This window comes from Diachasmimorpha longicaudata, chromosome 7 (assembly GCF_034640455.1).
Source record: "Diachasmimorpha longicaudata isolate KC_UGA_2023 chromosome 7, iyDiaLong2, whole genome shotgun sequence".
NCBI lineage: Eukaryota > Metazoa > Arthropoda > Insecta > Hymenoptera > Braconidae > Diachasmimorpha > Diachasmimorpha longicaudata.
Genome location: NC_087231.1, coordinates 4,156,767 through 4,183,908, shown reverse-complemented (window position 1 = coordinate 4,183,908; position 27,142 = coordinate 4,156,767). Strand labels below are relative to the sequence as shown.

The 27,142-nt window shown below is 38.4% G+C and overlaps 2 protein-coding genes across 4 annotated transcripts; both read right to left on the bottom strand.

Moving 5' to 3' along the window:
- Positions 1-2,403: 2,403 nt before the first annotated feature.
- On the bottom strand, positions 2,404-8,572 carry LOC135164911 (lamin Dm0-like). Of its 2 annotated transcripts, XM_064125697.1 has the most exons (6): positions 7,977-8,572; positions 4,401-5,433; positions 4,104-4,325; positions 3,884-3,988; positions 3,536-3,592; positions 2,404-3,086 (listed from the first exon to the last, which is right to left on the bottom strand). In XM_064125697.1, exons 1-5 carry the CDS (start codon positions 8,381-8,383, stop codon positions 3,569-3,571), a joined length of 1,791 nt encoding a protein of 596 aa, XP_063981767.1. In that variant the 5' UTR covers positions 8,384-8,572; the 3' UTR covers positions 2,404-3,086; positions 3,536-3,568. The 2 variants fall into 2 exon arrangements, with proteins under 2 accessions (XP_063981767.1, XP_063981766.1); XM_064125696.1 differs by lacking the exon at positions 3,536-3,592 and having other exon boundaries at positions 7,977-8,571.
- Positions 8,573-10,000: 1,428 nt separating this feature from the next.
- On the bottom strand, positions 10,001-26,970 carry LOC135164904 (ribosomal protein S6 kinase alpha-5-like). Of its 2 annotated transcripts, none has more exons than XM_064125684.1 (7): positions 26,324-26,970; positions 15,107-15,181; positions 14,784-15,002; positions 14,463-14,578; positions 14,152-14,352; positions 13,166-13,594; positions 10,001-12,875 (listed from the first exon to the last, which is right to left on the bottom strand). In XM_064125684.1, the coding sequence occupies exons 1-7, from the start codon at positions 26,433-26,435 to the stop codon at positions 11,349-11,351; spliced, it is 2,679 nt and encodes an 892-aa protein (XP_063981754.1). In that variant the 5' UTR covers positions 26,436-26,970; the 3' UTR covers positions 10,001-11,348. The 2 variants fall into 2 exon arrangements, with proteins under 2 accessions (XP_063981754.1, XP_063981753.1); XM_064125683.1 differs by lacking the exon at positions 26,324-26,970 and adding an exon at positions 22,682-26,063.
- Positions 26,971-27,142: the final 172 nt, after the last annotated feature.

The window sequence follows — 27,142 nt, the reverse complement described above, 5'->3', positions numbered from 1 at the left end:
TAATGGAAAAAAAAAATTGTAACAAAAATCTTCAGAGGGAGAATTATTGCTTCAATATCCAACTAACAGTTATGACCATGTAAATTATAAAAAATCATAGAGAGCTACCTTCTTCTTGTCGTTTGGGGGCTGAACATTTATCCGTATTAAAACACGATGCAGACAAGAGTTTTACTATCAGCATTCTATTGAAGATATTAGAGGATTGTGTCACGACTCAATCATTTATTTGTTTAAAAAAATAAAGTTTATAAACAACCGTTGAATTATTTACGAGTATCGGTGGGAGATTTTATGAGAATAAAAAAAAACGTTGGGCCTGTTTTGTCATTGCTACGAGCAATTTGTTTCCTTCGAATCATTCATTTATCATTTTGATTTTTGTACATAACTATTTTACTTGTCATATCGAATTCATATGGCACATGATTAACAAGAAGATTCGTTATATGTGACTGTGGAGATTCTAATAAAATGTGAACAAAGAAAATTCAGAAAGAAAAATTATGTAAAAACTGCTGCTGCGATTCGTGCGGGCAGTCCAAATAGCCATGAATAATTATTTTTTATTTAAAAGAAGCAACAAATATGGAAAGTAATTCTTATAGTGCCATTGTAACAGACTAATTTAATGGAATATCACCTATTGTTTAAGTAGAATGTTAAGAATAAAAATGGTAAAATTGTAATTGACACAATTGTAACAATTGCGGTGTTGATAAAAAAATACAAAGACTCGGTTTTATGTTTGTAATAATTGTTATAATGTTTGCCAAACATTATATAAAATATATATATATGAAATAATGATTAATTATTGAAATAAGTGTGACACGATAAAAAGAACAAATGTTGGAACTAATTTTTCAGCGATAAAATGTTTGTCAATGAAAGGTTGTCATCCAATTATGCACATCCCAGATGCCACGCAACACAATCGAATAATAAAATATACATGTATGTGTATCCTGGTAAAGATGGAACCAGAAGCAATGGAGGAAAAAGTGATTTATAGTTGATAATACGATGGTGAAATCGTTTTGAATTTAAAATATCTCATTTTGGTGCTCGAATCCCCTCTCCTCCCGCCCCGCCATCATTTTTATTTTTACGTTTCCTTGTTTTCAAATTTTACTGATCCAATATGATTGTTAATCATGCATCTGCCTATTAATCGGTCAGTGAAAGAGAAGAGGAAGGATGGATAATTAATGAGACTTAGTAATTAATTATTGTTATCTCGTAAATGCTCTATGTACATCACGAACACGTAATCGACAATTATCCCCCTCTCCCCCCCCCCCTTCTCCATGAAAAAGAAAAGAAGTGTAAAAAAAATGAGAACATGTAAAACACAAATGCGCAATATGGTTATATTTCAGTGTACCAGCGTAATTGCTAATTATTATTATGATGTCGCCCATAGAATACATTTTACTCGGTTTTTATATTTTGCTGTATTTTATTCCATAATTGTTTATGGAAATGCTGAGAATATCCGGTGAAATCCTGACTTACTTTTTTGCATGAAATAATTCTCCAAAATTTAGCTTCCGCTTGATTGTTAATTTATGGAGTAAATTGTTTCCCACCCCATTGAATCCAAGAGTCAAATTGTTGTATGGAAATACCCCGATCCTCAGTAGAAATGCCTTAACGTCACGTGCCTCAATTTTTAATATTCAAATTATTCACAATTATACGTAAAGACACACCTCTGTTTATCTGTAATATTCTATCTAGTGTTAACGTATGAGAAAAACAAATTATGAAATTCTAATGAAGCGAGGGGAAGATGAAAATGATACTCTGTGTGAAATTGAAACTTATTCTTTGTACTACTCTTGTAAATACATTCTAAAAAATTAATCGTCAATGTTTTGTGTTGACTACTGCTGCTTGAGGTTTTTTTTTAAATCGATGTCATCCACTTGCAGCTCGCTAGACACAGAAAGGTAGGTGAAATAATTTTCCAATAATTGCTTTGTTTTGGATATCGTTTTTTGTTTTTCATTAATTTTATTACACACAAGATTTTTCTTTGAAAACTTACAAATAAATTCATGCCCTCAAAGTGTCGAAAAATAAATGGGGCATACAATTACAAAGACATATATCATTCCATTATTGTAAAATATAAAGAACATTTTTTTATTTTTTCTCGAACGTACGAAAAAATGAGACAGTACACATTTCAGTGGTGCTGCTCTCATGAAGACTTGAAGAGTCCAGGATTACTCTATTTGCCATTATGTCCAAGTGATCTTGATCCAGAATAGACGTTGCTATATATTTTTATATAAATATAATTTGTATCATTTCATCAGCAGTTTCTCCCGATACAAAACTACATGAAAAAAAAATCCTTCCGTCTTCTCACCAGAAATTAAACTCCTAAACCACTTAATTGTTGATTTGTATTTTATTATTAATAATTATCCATGGAAGTGTTATAAGCATTTGACATAAAAAAACATTCGTCCGTATTCCCCCGCCTCTTGTCGTGTACTACTGTCGTGACTCAGGTAAATGCAGATACATTACAATTGTATTATTGTGATAATCTTTCCACCATCGTTGCTTATTTTCATATCTAAATTAATTTTGATTGTGCATTATTGGAAAGAGCTAATTAATAGACGTTATACAAAATTATATGAGTCAGGAAACATCCTGATTGTTTTTCCCTGAAGAGAAAAAATAATAATGTGGAAGTTATTTTCACAGCGACTGAAGAGAAAAAATAATGCAATAATTAACAGCGAATTCCATAAAGATCTTCAAATGCATTTATAACGACTAATAATCAGCATCTATCAAGCGTGAGTTTTATCCTCCTTTTCAATATTCATTTTATCCTTCAGATTAATGAAAAACATTCTCGGTCCTCGGTATTAAATGATAGATTATTCTCATCCTCTAAACGAATTCTCGCAGCATAAAATGCCCCCCTTCCTCCCCTTCGATAATCTTAATAAGCTTAATTAAAACTCTTTTTGTTTTGTTTTTTGAATTTTATAAATCTTGGACTTAACGAATTTTATGGCTTACATAAGGCGACAGCGTTCCTCACCCTGGGGGTCACCCTAGAACATAATAAATGTTATGAATATTTCCCGATGATTTACATTCGATTTTAATCTTTCACCGAAACCCAACATGCTTGAGTTAATGACTTTTAGGCAAGTATAGACGTGAAGGCGTCATTGAAAATCAAATTGACATCATTTTTTTTTCTCATTAGTCACAATGATGCAAGCAGTTCGTCGATAGCGAGAAAGTTCTTACCAGTTTTTTTCTTTTCATATTTTATATCAATCACTTTAGTTTTTCCTACTTTCCATTTTCATTGCCTTTTATTTCATTATTGTAATTGAATGAATTATTTTATTTTCTAAGTTTAGTGAAGCAGTGATGAATAGAAAATGTGCTTAGAACTAAGCAAAAATGAATTAATACATTTTAATAAATGAAAAATTAAATGCACTTGTGAATTCGATGAACACCTAAAGACCTTTTTATATTAATAACTTACATGGGCTGTCCATCAGAGTCGTGGACCCTCTGATTATCGGAAGAAGAGAAATCTTCTCTATGACAGAAGAATTGAACATATTTGAATTTCCCCCCCAACTGATCGATTCAAGTTTCAAAGTTTCTATTTTCGCTTTTTGACATCTAAACTGCTTGTATCCAAACATAATGTTTAACTAACAATTTATGAGGAATCCTTTCTCTCCCACTAACATTTCAAAAATGTACATTCTGCTGGAGTTTTTTTTTTTGTTAGTTAAACATGCTGTACTGAAGACTCAATATTTTAATAATTTTACCATAACCTTTGCTACTTGAAAAATTTGAAAAGAACTGTTTTTTTTATTACCTGTTGGTGGTGAAGATCCTCAGATCCTCGAAACCCCAAGTTTTCCCTGTGTCGAGACATTGAAGTTGTCATTTGCTGCCTCTTTCGTTCAGACATTGCCATTTCCTGCAAAATAGATATTTTCTACTCATAAAAAACTCCGATAACTCTCTCTGCCCCTACCAACCCACTACATTTAAAGATCAATGCATAAATACAAAAGAATTTTGAAAAATAGTACCTCTCCCTCATTATTGAGAAGCGTAGTGGTCATGTTATCCGCAATAAACCATTTCTGCCCCTTCATCACGATATTCGACGGAGGTTCATGAGTCGCTCCAATATCGGACGACCACACGAGAACATTCGCCCCTGGCTCGATCTTAGCAGTCCTGTGGAATTTGAACACAGTCTCCAGGGCTCCAGCTTTTCGAATAAGTTGCCATCCACTCAGAACAATTTCCTAAAGCGATAAAAACAATCCAATCAAATAGTCCAACAAGACACCGAAACAGTCCTAATCTGACATTTAAATTACCTTGGTTCCCTTATTTATCAGTTTAACAAATCTCCCCTGTGGATCAGCCTCATTAATCTCGACATCGCTTCTGGCAGAAGCAACGACACTGTAGTCACTGCTACTGCGTTCCTCGCTCTCCTCAAGAAGCGTGCGCTTGCGTTTGCCACCCCTGACAGGGGTGTGCCTGGATGGTGTGCTCCTACCAGTGGAGACAGCTGTAGCTGGTGACTGGACTGGTGTAATGTTGAGCCTGGCTTCTTCAGACTCCAGGAGTTTCCTGTAAGCTGCAATTTCAAGATCCAGGGCGACCTTGATGTCCATAAGGTCCTGGTACTCCTGCAGCTGTTGCGCCATCTCATCCCTCATCCTACTGAGCTCTGCCTCCAGTGCAGCAAGACCCTCAGCATGTCTGGCACGTTCGCCCTCCCTGATGTTCTCCAAATCTCTGATACGTGCGTTGAGGGAATTATTGGCAGACTCGAGCTCAGAAATGCGCTGATTGAGGCCATCGATGCGTGTCCTTGTCTGCCTGAGCTCCTCAACAGCCAGCGTTGCAGCTCCACTGTTGCGTTGAGCGTGAGACGTTAGATTCTTGATCTTGTTCTCATAAAGGAGCTCGATCTCTTCACGATTGGCTCTCATCTGTCCCTCATACTGGTCACGCAATTCCTGGAGCGATTGCTGGAGTTTTGCTTCATACTGCTCAGCAAGACGTCCATCAATCTCCGATATTTCCACTTGACGACGTGTGCGAGTCTCGGTTAACTCCTGCTGGAAGACTTGATCCTTGAAGCTGATATCTTCACGGAGACTCTGAATGTTATTCTCGAGATCGATACGCTGGAGGGTCTCCTCCTCAAGGTGCTTTCTAGCGTCATCCAACAGCCCCTTCAGCCTCTCCACCTCTTTCTCCAACTCACGTTCACGCTCCTGAAGCTTCTTGCGTTCAGCTTGAGACTGATTATACTGTGACTGAAGGTCATTGCAACGGGTTTCGTAGATCGATGCGTTGCGCTCAGCAACTTGAAGATCCTTTGTTTTCTTGTCCAACCTAGATAATAAAAATTTAACAATTTAATTTGATTGCTTTGCAAATAGAAGAAAATATACAAAAAATTCGGTTGTCCTCTTATGTTTTTCTTCAACAACTTGTTAATATTCCCAATATTCTGGACTTGAAGTCACCGCGGTTGAATGATGTAATGGATAAAAATGCCGGGGTAAACACATTCACACAGTGATCTCGAGAGACATGGGAGTGACCCTGTTTATACAGGCAGCAATAATTCACCTGTCTCTGTGAGACTATCTCACTATCCTTGGCCCACTAGTTGACCGTGCCATTAACAGTAAAAAGAAAACGGCCATTTTTCCCCCATCTAGAATCGATTCGCCAGGACTTTCAGCTCGTCAATCTTCAAATTCGAGTCTACACCCGGAGAATCAAATCTCGGAACCTCGAAAACAACGAGCAACATGAGGAAATACGTGATTTACCCCCATGTGCAAAATGGTAACGTAAATTTGAATGAAAGAGAGGAAAGAATGATGTCTCGTGCTGTCTATTTCCGTCGATTCGGCCCACATCGAGCGTTTATTTCCTACCCACGGTTTCCCGCAATCGTCTTGTCCACGGGCTGAAGGACACAAAGTTTAGGATCGATGATCGCTCGCTAAAAATCGTCAATTTCTAAAGAAAATTATTTGCAGGAGACATTGCGAATTTGAACGTTACGGAACGCGACGCAAAACAGGAGCGATAACATCTTTAACTTAGTAGGGGGTGTAATGTATCATTTGCCATGTGCGTGACGGCAGCGTGTGTTGGAGCCAATGTCATGCCGCAAGTTCAGCATCTTATTCAAGATTTTTTTTTCTCCCTTCTGTTCAACACCCAAGCGCTTAACATAGAGAGACGAAAATCGAATATTTTCCAAAATTCTTCAGCTAAATGTAGTTACAAAATTTTTTGCAAAGATCGAAATAATGATGATGACATTGACGATCCGTCAATGCCACACCTCCATGAATATCGTTATGCTAAAAGCATCCATTTCACTAATTACGAATTGCGCATACAAAGTATTCGCTTTTGCCATTGCCATCCGAGGAATCCTTGATAATCGAAGGTGAAAGAAATTCATTTCACGCACGATCTCTGACATTTTCTTATCCATCACTTTCATTTCTCATGAATGACGAGAAGTGGTGGGATCACTCCAAAAGAGAAATCACCGGAGATCGGGGCAATCGGCAATGCATTCAAAAACAATTCCTCTTATTATCTCCATCGTCTAATTACTTAGTGTTATCTTCTCAATTGCGCGAGTGCAATCCCTTGCAATAGATAGAATGACTCAAGCCAACGTTGATGACGAATTAAACCGCATTGTGGAAATCGTGAGTCTTTCTAAATAAAAATCAAACTAATTATGATACTCCGAGATCCTCATACCTTCTGTAAATTGAAAAAATTATTTAAAAAATTCCAGAAAATTTCTAAATTATGTACTTCTATTGTTATTATTATTATATGATTTTTTTAACGATCGATGCCGATTTCGGACTCAGCTGCTGAGGAAATTGTGGCACCCAAGATAATGATCTCACGTAATAAAAAGCCAGTTATTTATTATTGGATTGGAGCAGACGAGGCTCGGGGCGAATGTCTTTGCATCAGGTAATACAGACCCGGCACTAGGGCTGACATCATCACCACATAGTACGCGTGACGCAACTGCTGGTGTAGTACGGTATGGCTGAATTCAGAATGCCGTGCCCTTCACAGACACACAGGCATCGGTATATTCCACAGCCCACGCATTAAACTGAACCCAGGGGGAAATGTGTGGGGGGGGAGGGGGTTAAGGGCCTATGGAGATAACAGAGTTATGCACAATCATCTGCGACAACGCCAGATGCTACGTTCTCCAGTTAAAACCTCGATGCACTGTACAAATTAATCTTGAATTTTTTTACAATCATCCATTCACAGAATTTTTAGTACATTCAGGTACTGTATTTTTGGGACAATTCGATCGTAAATTGTATTGAACCTTCAGAATATTAATAATTCGTAGAAGTTTCAACAGGCGGGGATGATCCCAGCCCATTCAGGGATTAACCGGCCGGACTTTCCCTTATTTTTCCCCCAATAATTCGACAGAGGCAACTCCAGATAACACAAATTGACCAGATCGTACCTCTACGCGACCGCCCAGACTCGTTAATTCCCATGTAAACATTGCACAAAATACTGGGACGGTTAATACCTCGAGGGAGAGCTGACAAATACGACAATCTGGTTTTATAGAGGTCAGAAACATTAAATAAACATTATCAATAAATTCTTGTTGCTTGATTCACCATTCAGTCACGTTCAGAAATAAAACATGATGATTAATCAAATTCCATAACTATCTAATAACCCAGCGTACGAAAAGTGTGTAACTACCGATGGTCAAGGTTGCAGCCAACAAGTTGAACACAAAAATACCGATCTTCAACTTTTCAGGCCAGAGGACATTCCCAGCCTTCCCCCCTAATGGAGGTTAGCCATAAAGCTGTATGGGGTTGATAATAAATAATAATTACTTGGTTTTGAGATCCTCGTTGTCGTCCCAGAGTCGTTTGGTGTCGATTTCGAGTTTAGCTCTCTCCCTGGCTGTCTCGTCCAGCAATTTTCTGGCATCAGACAACTCATGCTCGTACATAGACTTGATATTAGACACCTCCCTCGTTGTAACCTCCTGGGATGACTGCACTTCCCTCGAGAGCCTTGAATTTTCCGTCTCCAGGTGACGTACTTTTTCAATGTAGCAGGCGAGACGATCATTGAGATTTTGCAAATCCTGTTTCTCCTGTAGACGTGAGTAACGTGTTGGACTAAGTGGGCTTCCTGGACGCCGGCCTATTGGCGTCGAGGTACTTGGCTGAGGCGATTGCACCGAGCTGACGCTCGACGACGCCGCAACCGTCTTTTTACTCGCTTTTGTTGACATTATCGATTATTTTAACACAAAATAAACTGTTCACCGTGACAATATTACCCACAATAATTATTAAACCAAATTATTAATTGGTAGTTCACGTTTACTCAGCGTCACCACCGCCGGATATGTATTTTGTGACGGTTTTTGACTCACTGCTCGCCTTACTGAAACCGAATGGACTGTACTAGCGTCTGCGTGTGCGAGTGATGCGCACGCTTCAGCCTGCTCCCCCCCTCTCCCTCTCGCGATGAGCTCTGTACTGCTGTAGTCAAGCGAGAGTTAGTCAGACGGGAACGGGTTGATCGCCGGTTGTTTAGCAACGCCATCGCGGTGGCCCTTCTCATTGGTGGGATCTCGACAGTTTCATGGGGTTTGAATGGACTGGGCCAATAGGAACAGAGCATAGTCAACGGTTTTGGTTGCGAAATCGACGAAGAGATTCAGGTGCCGGTTTGAATTGAATTTGGGACGATGTTGTTGTTTACAGTTAAAAAAAGTGATGTGTTTGTTCGGTGAAGAATGTGTGCGGCAAGTGGGGGATAACAAGGGCATTTGTTGATAAAAAATGAGGAATTAAATGTGGGGATGGGGAATATTTTCAGTGAGAAGTACCAATGGCGCGAGAGGGGGAGGGACGCTCCTGAAATGCCGGGCAATGAACGCGGGATTCCAAGAATCGACCGCTATAAAGAGAGATTTGCTGTTGCAATTCGTACTAACAATTAAATACATGTTCATGAACTGTGGGATCGTGACGATAGTTCAAGGCTTGGCAGGTTAGTGTGTTTGGAAACAAAAAGTTCAGTGCATGAGACTCCCAGGAGAAGTGTTTGTTTACAGTGAAACGACTGCTTGTGGGGCACGCGATAGGGGGTAGGAGTTGTTTATACCAAAATCTGTGATTAAAATTGATGTGGGGAGATATTGTCGGTGAGAAATACTTGGAGATGGGGAGAAATTCTGAATAAAGGATGTGGAGTTCTAAGAACCGAGAGTTACAGAACGAGACCTATTTGTTGTAATTCGTAAAAACAATTGAAATATATTTTGGGCATTGGGGGATCGTGGTGATGGTTTAGGGTATGTGTTGGAGAGCAAAAGTGTTTGTGCCTGTGTATCAAAGTGTCCAGTGTGAATGAGGCTTCAGGTGTGATATTCCTTCATCGGTGGAGGCGGTGGTGAGTCCTATAAGTTTGTTTACCAGTAGTAGTTGAAGAAAGTAATTTGAAGACGGTGCGTTATTGTCAAATTATTCGAAATAATTACGGCAAGTGCGTATTAATGCTCATTACGTCTATGGGAATAATAATCATATCAATGAGTGGTATGTTAATGGATTTTTACTTAATGTAATTTCCATCTATTAGAGCTCACGATCGATTAGATTATATAATTAAATTCCGATTCTCAACCAAATGGGAACGTCAACCCGCCGGTCGCGTACAAATATTTATTCGAAATTAAAACAATCTGGGAAAAATATCCTCAGATGATTGACATCCTGAGGAGGTGGACTTACCATGTGAGGACTTGGTTCACTCGAAGAATTCACTAGATGAAAATTTTCGATGTTTCCCTCCATTATTATCATCTCCAAATGTTGTTGAGGGAGTAGTAAAGAACGAATTTTTTTAAACATCACAATATGATTTATTTTAACAATCAGCAATAACAAAGGTAGACGTGTTTCATAATTCATATAAACGAAATAATTCTCGAAATATCTAATCTTGAATTTGGATTGCGTTATTATGCTCGATAAAAATATATCTATCGATAAGTGTCCTATAATCCCGACAATTTCTTATCATTGAAAATTGCTGGATTTCAAGTAGAACAGAACAGATCAGAATAGAGCGAAAGAACAATGCCATCTTCCCCATTCGGTTGTTATTACTCAATAATCAATAATGACTTTTAAGGTTTTTTTCTCATTAAAGAATAGTTCGTTATTTCTAATATTAAATATAGACGATTCTTGTATAATATAGAGTTCTTCAATATATAATAATATATAATTCATTTTTGTTTCTATCTGCGAGTGTTCTACATAAATGTTCATGTGTCGAATGACGTGTGAATTAGTTATTCCTCGGTTACAAGTCATCATGTGTAAATTCTCATTTTAAATTCATTGAATTCTTTTTGGTCTTACAGCAGTGATGCTTCAGTCATCTTTGGTTGATGTGCGTATTAAATCGCCTCATACCGATTATGCATATTATTTCTCAATCGTCTGATTGTGGCGCCGATAATTCACATCTCAATTCTGTTCCCTGAGTTGGTATACAACCTTTTCAGTCTTTACCATAGTATACAATTTTATTTATTTGTTTCTTAATAAATTGCCATTTCCCAACAAACACTGCACGTCAGGTTAAACAGTCAATGAATTTTTTATACGTCTCTCACTTTTTAAAGGCATATTCATCAGTATTATTGTACGAGAAATCTCGTTATTTACTTCCAACGAATTGAAAAATTAAATCAAGTCTTTCGGTAACTCCATACGAATTGTCCATCATTGAGTGGACTAATGCCTTTTATAGAAAAGAAATATATTTTTTTTTTCACCATTATATCACTAGTTTGGGAGAACGGAAATTATGTTTGCCATTCGTTGAGTCTTCCATTGGTTAGTTACCAAAGATAATCATAATTTATCAACAGAAAATAATTGCATTCTGCGTTCGACTAAGTTAATAATAATTTTGAGACACCCGGACATACTCAGATTAGTAGAAATGAAGAACAAAAAAAAACATCTTATATCCCAGCAACTGAAGTGAATCTCCCATAAATAATGAATACATATCACCAATGTTCGACACAGAAACAGCTTTCTTTGAAAAAATGATTCTACGTACACCTAGAAGTACATTTAGGAATGATTGATACTGCCAAGATCCTTCGAGAGGAATACGAAGAATTGATTGATAAAAATTGATCATTTTAAAACAATGCGACTATTCTACTAATCGTTGGCAGCACCACCGTGCCTCCTGGGTCGTTTTCCAGTCTTCTGTTTCCTATGAAGATTCTCTTCAGGCTTCTCCCTTCCCTCAGAAAACTCAATAGAGCTGTCGGAGCCACTTGCCTGCTCGAGTTTCCTCTTTCTAGATCTGGTCACAGGCCCACTGCCACTGCTATTACTCTTGCTATTGCTGTTTTGGTCGTCCATATCGTCTTTTTTTCTCCTCTTGGCCTTGGGTGCTTCGAGGGGCTCTCTGACCCTCTCGCTCTCTTGAAGAATACTTCTCGGTGAATTAGAATCAGACGACGAGGACAACGAGCTCAAGTACTCGTTGACCCTGTCCTCCCCAAAGTCAAAGGCATTGGGTTGGGCTGGGGATGCTGAAGTTGTCATAGAAGTCGTGGCACTGGGGGGTCTCAATACTTGAACAGAAGAGGGACTGGAGGAGGTGGTGGAAGCTGAGGAGGAGACGGAAGACGAAGTGGATCGTTTATGGAGTTTTCTTCTCTGCGCCAACTTGGCTCCATCCACGTTTTTGAGCTTGAAAGCATTGGCTCTCTCGTGGATGGCAAAGGTGGACTGACTGTGGAGGGGTTCAATAGGTGTGGTTGAGCTACCGGTCAGCCAACAGTGGCGAACGAGAGCTGCTGCTGTCAGCCTCTGATGTGGATCTGTTGCCAGCAGTGATTTCACTATTTCTTTCCCAGCTGGACTGATGTGCCTCCACTCATCTCCATCAAAGTTAACTTCTCCAGTTCGGATCCTACTTGCTAGATCCAGACCCCCAACCTTGAATGGAGGCTTTCCAGACAAGAGGGAGTACAGGATGGCCCCTAAACTCCAAAGATCACAGCTCTCGTCATAGCCCTGACGGGCTAGGACTTCAGGTGCTGCGTAAGGAAGTGTAAAGCAAGGTGTGTGAAGGGGCTCGCAGGATCTCTTCAATCTGGCAAAGCCAAAGTCCACTACTTTCACTGGAGAATCCGGTCCAGAGTGAGCGTAGACTAAATTCTCAGGCTTCAAATCACGATGGACAACACCACGGGAGTGCATGAATTGAACTACTGATGCCAATTGTTTCATCACTTTTACCGCCTCCTTCTCAGACATTTTTCGATTTGAACGGAGTAGTTCACCCCCGGACAGCAATTCCATGACTATGTACGTGTGAGCACGGTCTTGGTAGACGTCAATTAATTTTACTACGTTTGGATGGCCCTGGCAGGCACGAAGGAGATTCGCCTCTCGGCCACAGTCCACTCGTCTACTAACTATTTTAACGGCGTACTCTTGTTTCGTTTGGCGATGTCTGCAGAGCCGACAGACTGAGAAACTACCATCACCGAGAGCTTCTCTCTTCGAATCAATGTCGTAGTGCTGAAGGAACGTCGACTCCTCGAAACGACTGGCTAGGACTGCTGAGGGTGATGTGGCCTGATGATGACCCTCCGGGACTGAGTCTTTGACTATGTCTTCGGATACTACATTGTCACCGAAGAGGACTGATGGAGCTACGTAGGAATAACCCTGTGAACAGTTTAACGAAAATTTAATTTTCATGGTTCGTGATGCTTCAGACAAGAGAAAGAAAATTATATTTCAATCAACTGAGGTTAATTAATAGGGGTCATGATGTGGGTGGCTTCCATTAATTTCCAAAATTAAAGAGGACATTTGGCATTCATCAGTCTGATGAATTACACATTATTTGAAAGTATAAAAAATCAATTTGAAAATTATGAGAGCCCATTCTGCTGGACTTGCATATAATGTATTTTCATCTGTGTAAATGGGAAAAACGTAATGCAGATACTCACCCGAAATATCTTATCGTAATTGGGTGGTACAACAGCTGGACTATCAGCAGCCACCATTTTTGTGAATTCTTCCGAAAAATTGCTGGTATCAAGTTCATGAGCAATTTGAGGCACAAAGGGTGGTTCAATCTCCCGTTTCTCGAGGGCAGACCAACTGAATGACTTGGGAGCTTTTCTGAAGAACTGATGCTCCTTGAGCTCTTTAGCATCATCAGGCCCACCGCCCAATCTCTGTCTCGGGTCTTTAACCAATAGCTTTGCCAGAAAGTCTTGCACTTCTGGGCTCAAGTGGCTTGGAATTGGTGGATTTGTTTTGAGAATTCTACGTGATATCTCGTGTTGAGTATTTCTTTCTCCTTCTACGGTAAATGGTGAGGCACCTGTGAGAAGCTCGTAAGCCAATACCCCAACGCTCCACCAGTCGACAGCCTGAAATGTTCAGAATAAGTTGAGTGAGAATTGACGAGTGGAAAACTCAGACAAAAGGAGTTATTTCAGGCTACGAGATTTTTCGTTACACAATTCCACTTGGAGAAGAAGTTCCGATAAAAAAAACTTTACGGCACCATCTGGAAATTACATTAATGCCTTTTTTTTTATCCAGAGAACTTGAGTTTCTGTGAAATATATCTTCGTAAAAATCTACTCTACAAATATATCGGAGGAAATTTTTGTTAGAGCTCTTCCTACATCTCATAGTAACTCGTCTTAACAAAAGAAATCTTGACAATTTCCGCTCCTTTAATATCCAACATATCCTTGAAAAACCGTTTTTCAAGTGGAATTGAGTCATCTCGTTTCATCACTTCGGTGAACTGCTTACACCGCATATTTATGTATCTATATACTTGGCAATGTTTTTGCACATTTCTACATCGTAACAATGATATACACATGTCACATTAATTGCAACATAAGCGTGTCATTCACATGATTCGTAAAAATAGTGAAAAAAATTACCAACGAGATAATCAAAATGTACTCACAATATCGTGACCAGCAGAACCGCCTCGGACAACTTCCGGTGCCATGTACTCAATGGTCCCACAAAATGAGTATGCACGTGCATTGTTGTCCCTCTCGTGTGGCAGAAATTCTTTGCTAAGACCGAAGTCCGTGAGTACTATGTGCCCCTCACGATCCAAAAGTATGTTTTCAAGTTTTATGTCACGATAAATAATACCCAACTGTGGACAACAATTTCTAATTAATTTTTTTCATATTGAGTAGAGCCAAAACCATTGATCGAGATGGAAAATGATTTAAGAATCATTGAGACATAATTATTCATACAAACCTTATGTAAATGCTCCAACGCAATTATGATTTCTCCAATGTATATCCGCACTTCATCCTCCGTGAAGTGCTCCCGTTGGTAGAGATGGGTAAATAATTCACCCCCGTTCACGTAATCTGAATTAAAATGAAAATATTTTCAATTTCAATCGGCAAATAGATCAATTCATTTCACTATTACGAGATAAATTATTTTCCGGAAGTTTGACAATTGTTGAAATTCAAGCATTGATTGTTTGTGAATAGAAGTTATTGAAATTCAATAAGAAATTATTCATGGGCATTGGATTGTTTCGGTAGAGTGAATTATTCATAATCATACCTAAAATTAGGTGAAGTTTAGCGTCAGTTTGGAAGGCGTAGTGGAGTGTAACCAAGAATGGACTGTCCCTCACAGCCTCGAGAACTTGTCGTTCGGTTTTAGTGTGCTCTGTTGTCTTTTTCTTTTGAACAATCGTTGCTTTTTTCAATACTTTCATCGCATAAAGACGACCAACATCAGCGCCAATTCTTTTTCTCACGAGGAAGACTTTTCCATAAGCTGTGAGAATAAAAAAAAAAACAATGCATATTGTTAAATGTGAATTAACATTCAAGGATCTCTACATAAATGATAATGATGTTGTTAATTTTCGAGTACTTTACCTCCGGTTCCAAGGACTTTCAGCAGATCAAAGTGCGTCATGTCTACCCTCTGGCCACCACTGTCAGTTAGATTGACTGGAATGAAAAATTATAATCGGTTAGATTTCAAACTGCAAATTTTTTATTACAATTTTTATTGAATATTTCTCACTGCGCAGATGAGACTGTTGGTCTCTTCTACATATTTATTTGCTCATTGGCAGGTGTGCAAGGCGAATCTCCTTGGGGCACGTGCTCAGTTGAACAACAAAAACATCGCACAATTGTTACAGCAAATTTGAATAATCAATTGCGATAATATATGGAAATTGCTGGCGAGAGAATGTATCGAACAAAAAGTTCTTCATATGTTCATGCGTCAAGTGCGTTTCCTAATCAAATTTAGTCATTCGTTTGCAAAATGAATTTATCCCAAAAACAATTGAGATTGAAATTTTTCGAATTATAATTTTTCCTCTTGACATATATTTATGCTTCTTTCAGGGCAATAGCTACACTATAGCATCTGAAAGGAGGAAGTGGGACAATATAAAATGAAATAGCATCAGGTGAAATGAAATGCCCATTAATATGCCCCTGTCTCTCTGTATCCGCGTAAATTTCATCGATCAAGTTTAAAGGAAAAGAAATAGTGTCTCGACGTGATGGGATTCAACCCCTTGTGAACTTTTTCCCGTTAACTCCCTCGCCCCCCTCGATGCTTACATAGCTCTCGTTTGTACGTGGAATATCCGTGTCAAGGTGGTGGAATGGCGCGGCCATGATCACACTTTGGCGTTTACCTATGTTGATACTCCACCACACAAGTACATTTTACTCGTTTAAACGTTAAGACGCAAGAGAGTAGACAAATATATATATATATATATACATTCTGTGAACAGGTGTAATGGTAACTTAGCGACCCAGTTTTATGACTGACTATATACTTTCGTGGCTTCCGTTTCTGTCGCGACGTATCATCGAGTTTAAACGAGGAAAGACAATGAAAACTTTTTCCTTCCTAATTGCTCAAAAACTTTTGCTATTCAGACAAATAGAAAACCCTTCAACTTACTTATTGCCATAAGTATGGGTTTGTCTTGTAGATTGTTTTGTTTATGTAATTTATGCAATTAGTTCTGGAGGAATTGAGATAAATGTGTGGAAATGTTTGTCTCGATATTTTTTGGAGATGATTGTGAGTTGTTACTCATGAGAATGTCGCTGTTTTTCTTCTATTAGAGAATATTTATCAGACACTGACATCTAAGTAGAATTAGCTTATCTATTTCCAAGTCCAAGAAAAATTCCACTTCAAAACTTGAAATTTCTGATAACGAAAAGCATACCCTAATTACTTCAAAATTGCTGCCCCCTCTGAAAATACGGAACTCTTCAATTAAGCATTTGATGGTGAAGTGTTCTGCTTCAATAATTAACTCAATAAGTCCTGACGACATATCTCTAAAAATGAAAAAAAAAATATCGAAAATTTAATGGTGACGGTTTTCTAAATATCATTGGAAGCTGATAAAGCTCATCAAAGTTCAACATCGAAATGAAATTAACTTATCTTCGTCTAAATTCCACTTCCCAATGAGCCGTTGGAGAATTCTGATAATGATATTTCCTTGAAATTTATACTTCACGTTTAAAATCTTTTTCCATTCCCCCCATTATTTTTCGCTCAACTCAATTATCAGTTCGTCTCGTGCTCCCATATTTCTGATTCTTTTTTTTTCTTCCCCTCACAACTGATCTCAAGCATAAAAATAGCCATTCGGAATAAGATTTTTTTTGTCAGCAAAAATTAAACGCACGATCGACGAGGGCGTGAGCTAATTTCGAAATTTTTCTTTCGCAAAGACCATTTGATACGAGGCCGAGGAGGATGGCTAGTGCATTAAGCTGGTTAATACATTTGGCTTTATAAAACCCGGGACTCCTCATCTCCCATCGTCTCTCTGTTTCACTGCTCATCTCCTCCACCCCTCGTCGCTCTCGTCTGACCCCCGCGGAAGTTCCGCTTTTGTACGACCCAGATAACCGGCATTCACTCGCTATTTCGTAACGGGACCGACTTTCTTTCGGTTACCTGAGTCAGACAGCTCGTGCGCGCTCAACACGCTTGTACACTTGCGTATATCTCTCCTTCTCCTCCTCCTCCTTCTCCCCCTTTCCCAATGCATCAACCCCCTCTTCGTGTTTTTTTTTTTATTCAACAGTATTAACCAGGATTTTGTAATTCACTTGTGCGGCTTTAAGTGGGTATTTGGATAGCGTTTATCGTGAGTCGAAGATGTAATTGAATTTTTCGGTTTTCTTCGGTGTTTGGGATGAATTAGGTTGGAAAGAGAAAGGACCGTTAAATCTAAGTAAAAGTGGTTACTGCTTCAACCTCGGTATTTTATTACGATTATTATAAAACACGGAACCTCTTGAGCTATTACAGTTTTAGCTTTCGTTAAATTTATCCATTGCCCACTTATTAATCATGTCGAAATAATGAAAACTATGGAAAGAATGTCATTAAAAATTTAATTGTCATTACAATTGTATTAATAATGAGTTTTATTGTCGTTACCGTCTCTCGGATCATATTAATAATGAATATTCTTATGTTAAACTGAAACCAGGCCGTGACTATTAACCCAGCGATAAATAATTACATCTCAGGCATTAGTAATGACAAAAGACATTTTTTTTTAAATAGAGGTTTAGGTTAGATAGGTAACGGAGAGGGGGATAAAACGTTAAACCCGACAACTGAAAGAATAAAATATTGAACCCTTTGCTATGTTCATTAAATATGTACCACTATTTCCTGACTAGGAATACAGGGGGGGATAAATTTTCATAATTAATGCACCCTTAGCTCGATCCAGACTTCCTTCCGATAGTGTTTTTTTGCACGAAAATGCGGTGCAAACGGTAAACAAAATCAACAAACATATTGCTTTACAGTAAAGAATGTGTGGTTGTTACGATAAAACATCTGCTTACTGAGATTTTCCGAAAAATCCAGTGCATTAAGGGTATTATGGCTCATTACCGGAAGAGCGAATCAACTACAATAAAAATAAACAGTTATTGTCGCTGACAAAACGCAATTTGCTTGTTGATTTTCGTTTATTTTACGATGAATTTCAATGCAACATAAACGCTAAAGTTTATATGTAAATTATTTAAATAGCTAGTCAGAATGAGAACCCCAAAATTCAGGAAACATAAGATAATGATCTTGGAAAGCACGACGGTTTTTGAGAAGGTTTGTCCCAGAGCTGGGGAATCCCGTATAGCGCACGGTTGCAACCCGTCGACCGTTTGTTACGGGGAATACCGTAATAAGTAACGTTTTTCATTTGTCTGTGTTGTAGTACACGGAGCTAAATGACTGGCTCTTATACTCCGTGAAAAGAAAAAAAAAAGGCTTGCACATTCGTTTACCCTTCCAAGACGCCTGATTCAACCGCAGATTTCACCTCGAAAATCTCGGTAAGATTGGTAGTGAGAGAGGCAAATCATCGACGGAGGTTTTCATTAAATGTTGTTTCGCGATTGTATTTCTTCACAATCTGTGAAATTAATTTTTTAGAGTTCTTTCTATTTTTCGAATAATGAGAGGTTCACGATAAATAATTAGGGGTTCCAAATATTGAATGAAATTTTCAAATGACTCCTAGGTCTTGGTGATTTTCCTCCAAAGTAGGTATATATTTCCTCAATTAATCTAATTTAATTACGATAAGAGAATTTTTGAAAAATAGAAAGAAACAGTCGTGTGATGAATTTCCAATCATTCACTCTTAAGAATAAAGGCCATATCCGGCGACGAAGTTCAAGGCGTTCCCCCGTTATTGCCGACATAAACGATGGTACCAGCTGCTAAGAAATGACAGTGTCATTGGACAGACCTCCGAGATAAAACTGACAAGCGATATCGCACATTGAACAACCAGTGTACGACCTCATCGTTTATAAGAAAAGAAAACGTAACTGGAAGGTTCAATAATCACTCAAATGTGAATTTAATGACTTCCATATTCATTTAACTTCTCTGTAAATTATTTCTCTGAACTTTGTGAGTATTATTTACTCATTAATAATTTAAAATGCTTCTTTATCATTCGGGTGTTGTTTGCAAAACAATTACCTTTCCTCTTATTTGCAATTTCCTTTCTTTTTGCCTCTCACTTTCCCCTCCAGAGGACGGCGCAGGAGAGTTTAAAAATAAAACGCTCTTGATACTTTTTCAGTGATTGTCTTATCAAGGACGAATAATAATACCAGACAATCGACGAGTGCATGGATTTATTTAGTGAAAGAAATATATTTTATTTGAATTATTATAACGAGGATTAATCTCAGGGACTTTCACTCACTTGTGGGCTTTTCTTGGGAGTCGTAATCTTATTCAGTGTGATTGGTTTATGCATTCACTTCATTTTTTTTTTCCAATATTCTTATCGGGTTTCCTTGAAACTCGTGCTAAAATTGTTAATCATTGGTTGATAATTCATTCTGCCACTGTTTTCTCTCTTTTGCAATGTGTGAAAAACATTACTTTTGGAATTTGAGTTTGCAGGAATGATCTTCACGGGAATTGTCGAGTTAGCGCGAACGCTAATTTCATGAAAAAACTCAGAAACGTGAACTTAAAAATATTGCTCGATATATATATTTAATATGGAAAAAATGAGGCGAATCGATCTCCATAAATCTGTATTTATTCTCTTTATTATCTTATCAGTAGAGAAATATTTTGATTTTATTCAAGGCAAGGGTGATTAAAAATTGGAGGATGAACAATTTTTGTCGTTCCCTAGGTAATGACAATAAAACACCTAAATTTTACCACGCTCGAGGCTATTCAACCAATCAACACTGTCTTAAAGTCACAATCTGATCGTCAACGGCCAACTTTTCACATCAGTTAACGCGTTAATTGAATAAACTTATTCTTTAAATTTTAAATTCACTGTTTAAAATTCTCGAAAGAGCTCTTGTCGCATTATCATCGAATTTAGGCGCATGATAACTTGAAACGAATTGTTGAATTCCAAAACTGAGGCCCCTAGGCTTGTGATACCGTTACCAATCACCAACGTTCCAAATTCCAAGGTTTTCAAACTACTCCGGTGTTTAACCGTTTTTATCTCTCATTCAATTTTGCTTGTATTTCGCTTTCCGTCAGGTTAAAAAAAAATTGAAATGATCTTTACAAGTATTTTTATCATCTCACCCGTCACTCCATAACTTATGGCGTGAAAAAAGTTGCCGAATTTATTCCTTTACTATGGCCTCTATACAAAAAAAATGACCAGAAAATAATTATTATTTTGTACTATTTTTTTTTCCATATTTTTCGCGTCAATTTCACTTTCTGTCAGTTGTACTGACGTTACGGAGGGTCAATGATGGACGCTGCGCGGGTACCTGCATGTTACGTACCATTTTCAATCGATAAACTTCACGTGTAGTATATTGAAGGCTTTTCCATGCTGTTAAAAAACCAGGCAATGAAATTCTTTTTTAGTCCCAGCACACAAAGACGTCTCATATATTTTTTTTTTCATTCCAAAATAAAATCCCTGGCTGTTAACAAAAGAGAGATGAGTTTTAAGTTTGAAACGTTGAAAATTTTCGGCCATCAAAAATATTCTTCCTGCTTAAATGACTGCTATTTAAAAATTCAAGGCTGAAATACCACAACACGTGGGTGATTACCTTCGAAAGTCTTAATTTTGGTTGCTGTTAAAATTTTATGATAGGATAATTCTTGGACGAAATTCCGCATTATCTTTGCAGGGTATAGGGATTAATAAATTATGCCCAACCTTGCATTATACCTGCAGAAAGGGGACATTTCTTTCGAATAATGACAAAATTACTTCATCGGGGGACAACTCATTCCAACAACTCAGTGAAAGAAAATAATCCACTAAGAATTTGGGGGGATCTCCTCCCATTTACCCTTAGATAGAGTTTAACTCGATAGACCTTTAAGTAAAATCTATTCATTCTCTCCCCTCACCCCTAATTTCCAGTTTTCCCCATGACCGTAAGACCCAATGTCCCTAAAAACGGATATTGCTTTGGATATTCCTGGAGGGAATCCCTCATTAGGGCTGCCCCCCCCCCACTGAGTTTCTTTATGAACATCGAATTGCCGTTGTCGCCAATGGAACAACGTCTGATCTGTTTTTCCAAAAGGTATTTCACAATATTCCAATTGACCAAAATATAATTTATTGGTTTATGAATGTCATACCAATCATCACAGGAGGGATCGAACCAGGGAGACAGGGAAATAACATTCCGGAGTGTCAGTGGGTCGAGAGTCCCCACGTGCTCTTTCTCCTTCACCCGATGGATCGATTCAACACTCGTGCTCTATTTGCTAGTTGTACACGTGGGGGAGTAGGCGATAGGCTAAGGGTAATTCTCAGACAGCAACTGCAGACAGTCTAAACTATCAAAAGTTCATTATGAACCGATAAGCGGATAATTTTCAGGGATTTTAGGCCCCTGAGGATAATTTAGCAGACGACATAGATCTTTTCTAGGAATTTCAATTACTCTTATTCTTAGCCGTAAATATTGACAGGAAGACTGAACGATTTTTCTGTCATAAAAAAAATTGAAAAACTACTAATGAAAGAAATTTCCGTCTCCCAATCCCCATTGAGGAGTTTTGAAAAACCAACGAAATGTCTGATTTTTTTTTACCGAAGTTATGACTGCGCGAGTTTTTTCTCCAAATTTTTTTCCCAGAAATTGAAATATGAAATTCAAATTTATTGAGCAATACAAGTTGATACTGAGCCACCATATGTTGCCACGTGTCAACCGATGCCTCCCCAGAGTCACCCAACTTTCCACGGTATCCAAATATAATTTCAAAGTAACTCAAATAAATTTCCCCATCGTTATTTTATTTTTCTTCGCTTATTATTGCCTTCTGACTGGATTATTCGCCTGTTTATGCAAACGTCCAGTCATATCTCTGACGCCAATTGACGATATTGTATCGTAAAAACGAGAGAGAAAAAAAATAATACGTTTATGAAATGCGGGATAATTAATAAGATTGAGATTTTTGGTGGAGTGGGGGAGGACGAGTACAGTCATTGCTCTCGAAAAAGGCGAAGGAGGTCGAACTCCAAGATATTCAGCCTCGTTAAATGCCTAGAAGGAGAACTTCGTCAGCAATTTCATTTTAGGATCGTCGGTTTCAATGTCCACTATCAATATTTTCTCCTGATTTTTTTTTTTCACTGTTGCTTGAATAAATTGACGAAAGGAATTGATTCGAGAGAACTCGACTTTTGTTGAGTGAAAGTGAGGGGAAAGGATTTTAAGAGTGGGAATATCAAAATGGAAATCGACCTCTGTCTGTGAACCGCGAGTCGAGCTTAATCGGAGAGAATTGATACCCGACGAAGGCATTTAAAATGCCGAACTCTGTTTTCAAATTCAATTGAACTTTCCACACAAAACGAAAGGGGGGAAAAAAAATTCTCACCCTTGAAGGAAAATTGACAAAATTTTATTGATATAAATTAACGTGTCATTAGTAATTATCGTAACTACCTTTGTCCTGGTTTTGCTCATCCTCCGTGGGTTCCGGTGATGCGGGTGAATCGGTGACGTCAAGCTGTCGTATGGCCTTAGAGAGTCCATACGATCCAGAACCCCATTTTCTCTCATCCCCAACAGCATTCTCCTCAAAAACAATCTCCACATCACTACCATCCTCGAAGTAACCGCTCTCGTGCTCCGGATTTTTCATTATTTCGAAAATACTTTTTCGATATCAGAATGAAGACAGTGAATATCCTAGACTAGAAGGTTTGACCTTCCCAAAATCAAATGCTAAGAATCCAGCATTATTTTGCCACTTGTCCACTAATAGATTCACAAATTATTAATCCCCAATAGGATTTTTTTTTTTAATTTCCAATCAGATGTAAAAGTTCAACGGAGGAGAATCGTATTTCTACCTTCTCCCGTCACTCGCGCACTGATTTTTCAATTTTTTAACCACTTGAAAATGTCAACAATGTAATTGGGGAGGAAGAGTTCGATATTTGCGTTGTTTCAATTTCTCAAAATTTACAGATAAACAGAGTGATTATTTGCCACTACATTTGTCTTGTGCGCATGATCACTCACAAACAGAAGGACTAAATCTACTGCGTGCGTTGGGGAACGTTACCCACGTGCCTCGAGACGAGAACGTGATCAAAGTGTCGACACGTGGACGGAACGTTTTGCCTTGAAGCTCACGGTTGATCGGAGCACGAGATTTATTAAATTCCCTCGGGGTTTGAAATAATTTCCAGAAATTATTTCAATTTTACTGACGATACACCTCGGCCACTCAAACACTCGTGTCCTGATGCAAGTCAGTATCTGGTGTTATCCTACTGACACAGTTTAACGGGGACAAGGCCTCTTTTTTCCCTCTCTCGTTGCTCTCCGAGACCTTAAGCACGCACGAAAGTCGTTTTGTCCACGAAATTTAACGTTTCGTAATCCACCGCAATCGACATGGAAGTGGGGAATTTTGACGTACCGATGCAATCTACGGATTTTTTTTTAGTCTTCCGGGGAAGGAAACACAAGGCTTTTATCCACTGGAAAATAATTGTTTTTTTTTGTTTCTCTTCTACACCTCGATCTACCTGATTTCACGGAAATCAAATGCCTCAGGAGTTTTTTTTCGGACTCCCTGTGGACATGCACCTGGGTTAACGCACTCTTAGCACCCCTCAGGCTTTTCGGACGATATCTGATAGCACCAGTGTAATATCAATCTAGCATTACTCTCATGTCCTTTGAAATTATTTATTATCCAGTTGAGTAAAATTATTTTTCCTCACGGCAGCCACCACCCACTAGATTTATTGGAATACGTATGGGAAATTAGGAGGGTCAAACGGGGTTCATTGAATAGTCTTTGGTGTCCGCGCCAGGTGTTACCACGGGATTCACTTTAAACACCTCGTTCGTGCAATTCACCGACACTTTTTCATCCGTAACTTTCACTGTCTTTTACAGATCATTTAATTCACAATTTTTTTTTTCACTGAAAAATTATCTCCTTGATAAATATCTTGTGCGCAGATAATTCCGGTTTTCAATTAATCATTTAAATTTGAAGAAAAAAAAAAAAAATAACAAATATGCTCCGAGAAATTGATGGAGGAAACCGGGGCTTCACCGCTGTTACGTGGAGTCGAGGAGCACGAAGTGGCACGAAGGCTCACTGCCGACCGACTGAATACGCCCCTCACTCTCTCACCTCCCTCGACGCCGTTGTATGGCATTCGTACGATACAGGCCGACAAGCCACCCGACACGACAACGTCGGAGAATAACAGCTGATTTGGAAAACACGGGAATTGTTGGGGTGGGGGAATAAGATTTCAGGAGCGAAGTCGGTGATCATTGGGGCCCCTCTACTGTGGTTGAGAAATCATATTTTTCTGCGGTTTTAATGACCGAGTTGTGATAAGCACTTAGATTTTTTTTTTCACTCGACAAACAACATTGTGATTTATGATGTGTGTTGTCCATGGTTTGTGGAGAATTGTTTTTTTCGGTGAGGAATCAGAAGTTTTTTTTTTTTTAATGTTACCCAGTCATTTGGGGCTAAATATAGGGACAGTCGCTGTTATAAGGGCGAATTTTATTGGATTTCTTTCACATTTAGTTACTCACTCGAAAATGTTCAGGGACAAAGCCGATAATATTGAGCAGCGATGGATATTCTCTCTGAAGTCATTAGCCAGCTCGAGATAACAGGCTGTCTTGATTTTCTTGGAATATTTGTAGTGATTTTTTATTTGCTAAACTAGCATTTTCAATCGGCTAAATAATACCCTCTCATTCCTGCAGAATATACTTCAACATTTATTTATTGGCTGGAGAATGAACATTTTTTTTAGAACACTAAGTCATTTTGCGGACTAAATATAGGAGCACGACTTACGATCGGCAATCCAGTTTTTATTCTACAATTCTTCATAATATATTCTTCATTCTGTTGGAATTGATTATATTTTTTACGCTGTTTTTCATTCACTTACTCCATCGATTTTTTGTTCCAAGTCTTCTTGGAAAAATTAAAAAATACAAGGAGTCTGGAAGAACTTCTAATGACTTTTCAACATTCGGCTATATCTGTCAACGATGTTTCGCATTTAACGGCTTAATTCGATCATTTATTTTCCGTAAATTCTTCGGACAAAATGCAAGTCATTATCTTAAAAGAACAAATGATGCTGTGATTTTAAATCTTCATTTGGGGGCAGTGTGGATGAACGGTGACGTAAACACGATGACTCACGGTGTGTCATGTGCCAAAAGGTGGTTAAAATGAGTGGACAATCAACATCCCGCCCCGAAGGCAAACAATCTTTGAGTTCAACTCGTATTTTTCAATTATTTATATCATCCATGCTATCCTTGACTCTGTGTTATTCTCCATCGGATTAGACTTCCTGCAACGCGATCATTCCAGACATTTTTTTTTTACTAACGATTCTATTAATTCAATAGTGTCCTGGCATTAATGGCTAGTTTTTCCACTGATAATTTATGTATTGCCTATGTTATTGGAAATTACATTGGTTTCTTTATCAATCCGGAATATCGTGACAGCTCTCGGATTTCTCAAATCGTACTTCCATTCAACATGAAGACAACTCGATACTCAAACTACGGTGAAGCATGAAGTTTGATCGATACAGAAGATATAGTTTTTCCTGCGATTAATAAATTTCATGCAATATATTCTACGAAAGTTCTCGAAAGGGACGTAAAAGCATTGAAAACGTTGATGCCAACAAATTCACCGAAAACTTTCTCATGAAAAATTTACGAGTTCCGACAATTTTTCACGGAATATCTATTTAATTATTCGAGTTCCCCGAAATATCTGGATGAATAATTCATTCCCACTCATCTAGACCATACCCAGAATCAGTTTAAATAAAAAAATATCATCCAAATAGTCGACAGAATTCTACAAAACGACGATTATCCCCTCGACGATAATACAATTAATTATTATCGCAAGCGTGAAAATAATACACTGATAAAGAATATCATACGCTCAACTTTAACTTCGATCCATTCTCTCTCGCAGGCACACCTAACCTAGTTAGTCGATAAATAAAAAAAAAAAAAATCCCAAGAAATATAGAAATAAACAATGTGCATCCATACCAAATGTCAAAACGTGTGTGACAGTGGTTTCACTGGTGCTGGTATCGGCCAAAATATTGTCCTCCTGAGACAGTGGTGGCGGTGGTAGGGGTGGTTGCATGATCTTCTCCATCCTCCTCTCAACCCTACCCCTCTGGCTTTTGTGATAAAACCCACAGTGCTTTCTTGTCCCTTAAAATATCTGTCAAAACGTTCGATCACTGACAATCGCCAATCATTTCAATGAATTCACACTCCGCCATGTCCCCACATTTTACGTATTATCGGTGTGTTTACACTTGACATTGAGTAATTTCAGTAGATAAATATCAACGAACTGCGAGACATCCAATTGAAAAACTCGACGTTGTGGTTGAAAAAAAATAACGCCGTCAACCGGAAAAGCTAACAATTCTATTTTCGAATGGCTCCATCTCACAAACGGCATGTGAGCAGCGCACTGGCCTCATGGCAATGTATCTTATTACAGCTCGAATAGTCACATAAATTATAAATTCCATCATCACTAGGATTTTTCGTTACTTTATTTTAATTGTTGGTTGGTTTTTTTCTTTTCACTGCTGTCATTAGCATCCTCTCTCTGTCTCTGATACAAAATGATAGTTGTTTTTTTTTTCTTGCGATCAATCTTGTTAATGCGAATAGTGCGACGCAATCGGTCTTGTGCCTTTGGTAACTGACAACCGGTCGTTGGTCATATCAGGGACGAGGAGATTCGTGGGATTTTCTGTGCGGAGATACTAAGAAAGACCAACTGAGATGTTGCGATGGCGGCGCCACTGGCTCGCGCCGGTGAGTACCGGGTGTTCCTGATATATA

Coding starts and splice junctions, on each gene's coding strand:
- LOC135164911 (XM_064125696.1), bottom strand. CDS start 8,383: ATGTCAACAAAAGCGAGTAAAAAGACGGTTGCGGCGTCGTCGAGCGTC. Junction 3,989..4,103: donor TTCTCAATAATGAGGGAGAG/GTACTATTTTTC, acceptor TCTATTTTGCAG/GAAATGGCAATGTCTGAACG. Junction 3,087..3,883: donor AGGATCTTCACCACCAACAG/GTAATAAAAAAA, acceptor ATTATGTTCTAG/GGTGACCCCCAGGGTGAGGA.
- LOC135164904 (XM_064125683.1), bottom strand. CDS start 22,880: ATGAAAAATCCGGAGCACGAGAGCGGTTACTTCGAGGATGGTAGTGAT. Junction 14,579..14,783: donor TAAACTTCACCTAATTTTAG/GTATGATTATGA, acceptor ATTTTAATTCAG/ATTACGTGAACGGGGGTGAA. Junction 13,595..14,151: donor GTTCTGCTGGTCACGATATT/GTGAGTACATTT, acceptor TGAACATTTCAG/GCTGTCGACTGGTGGAGCGT.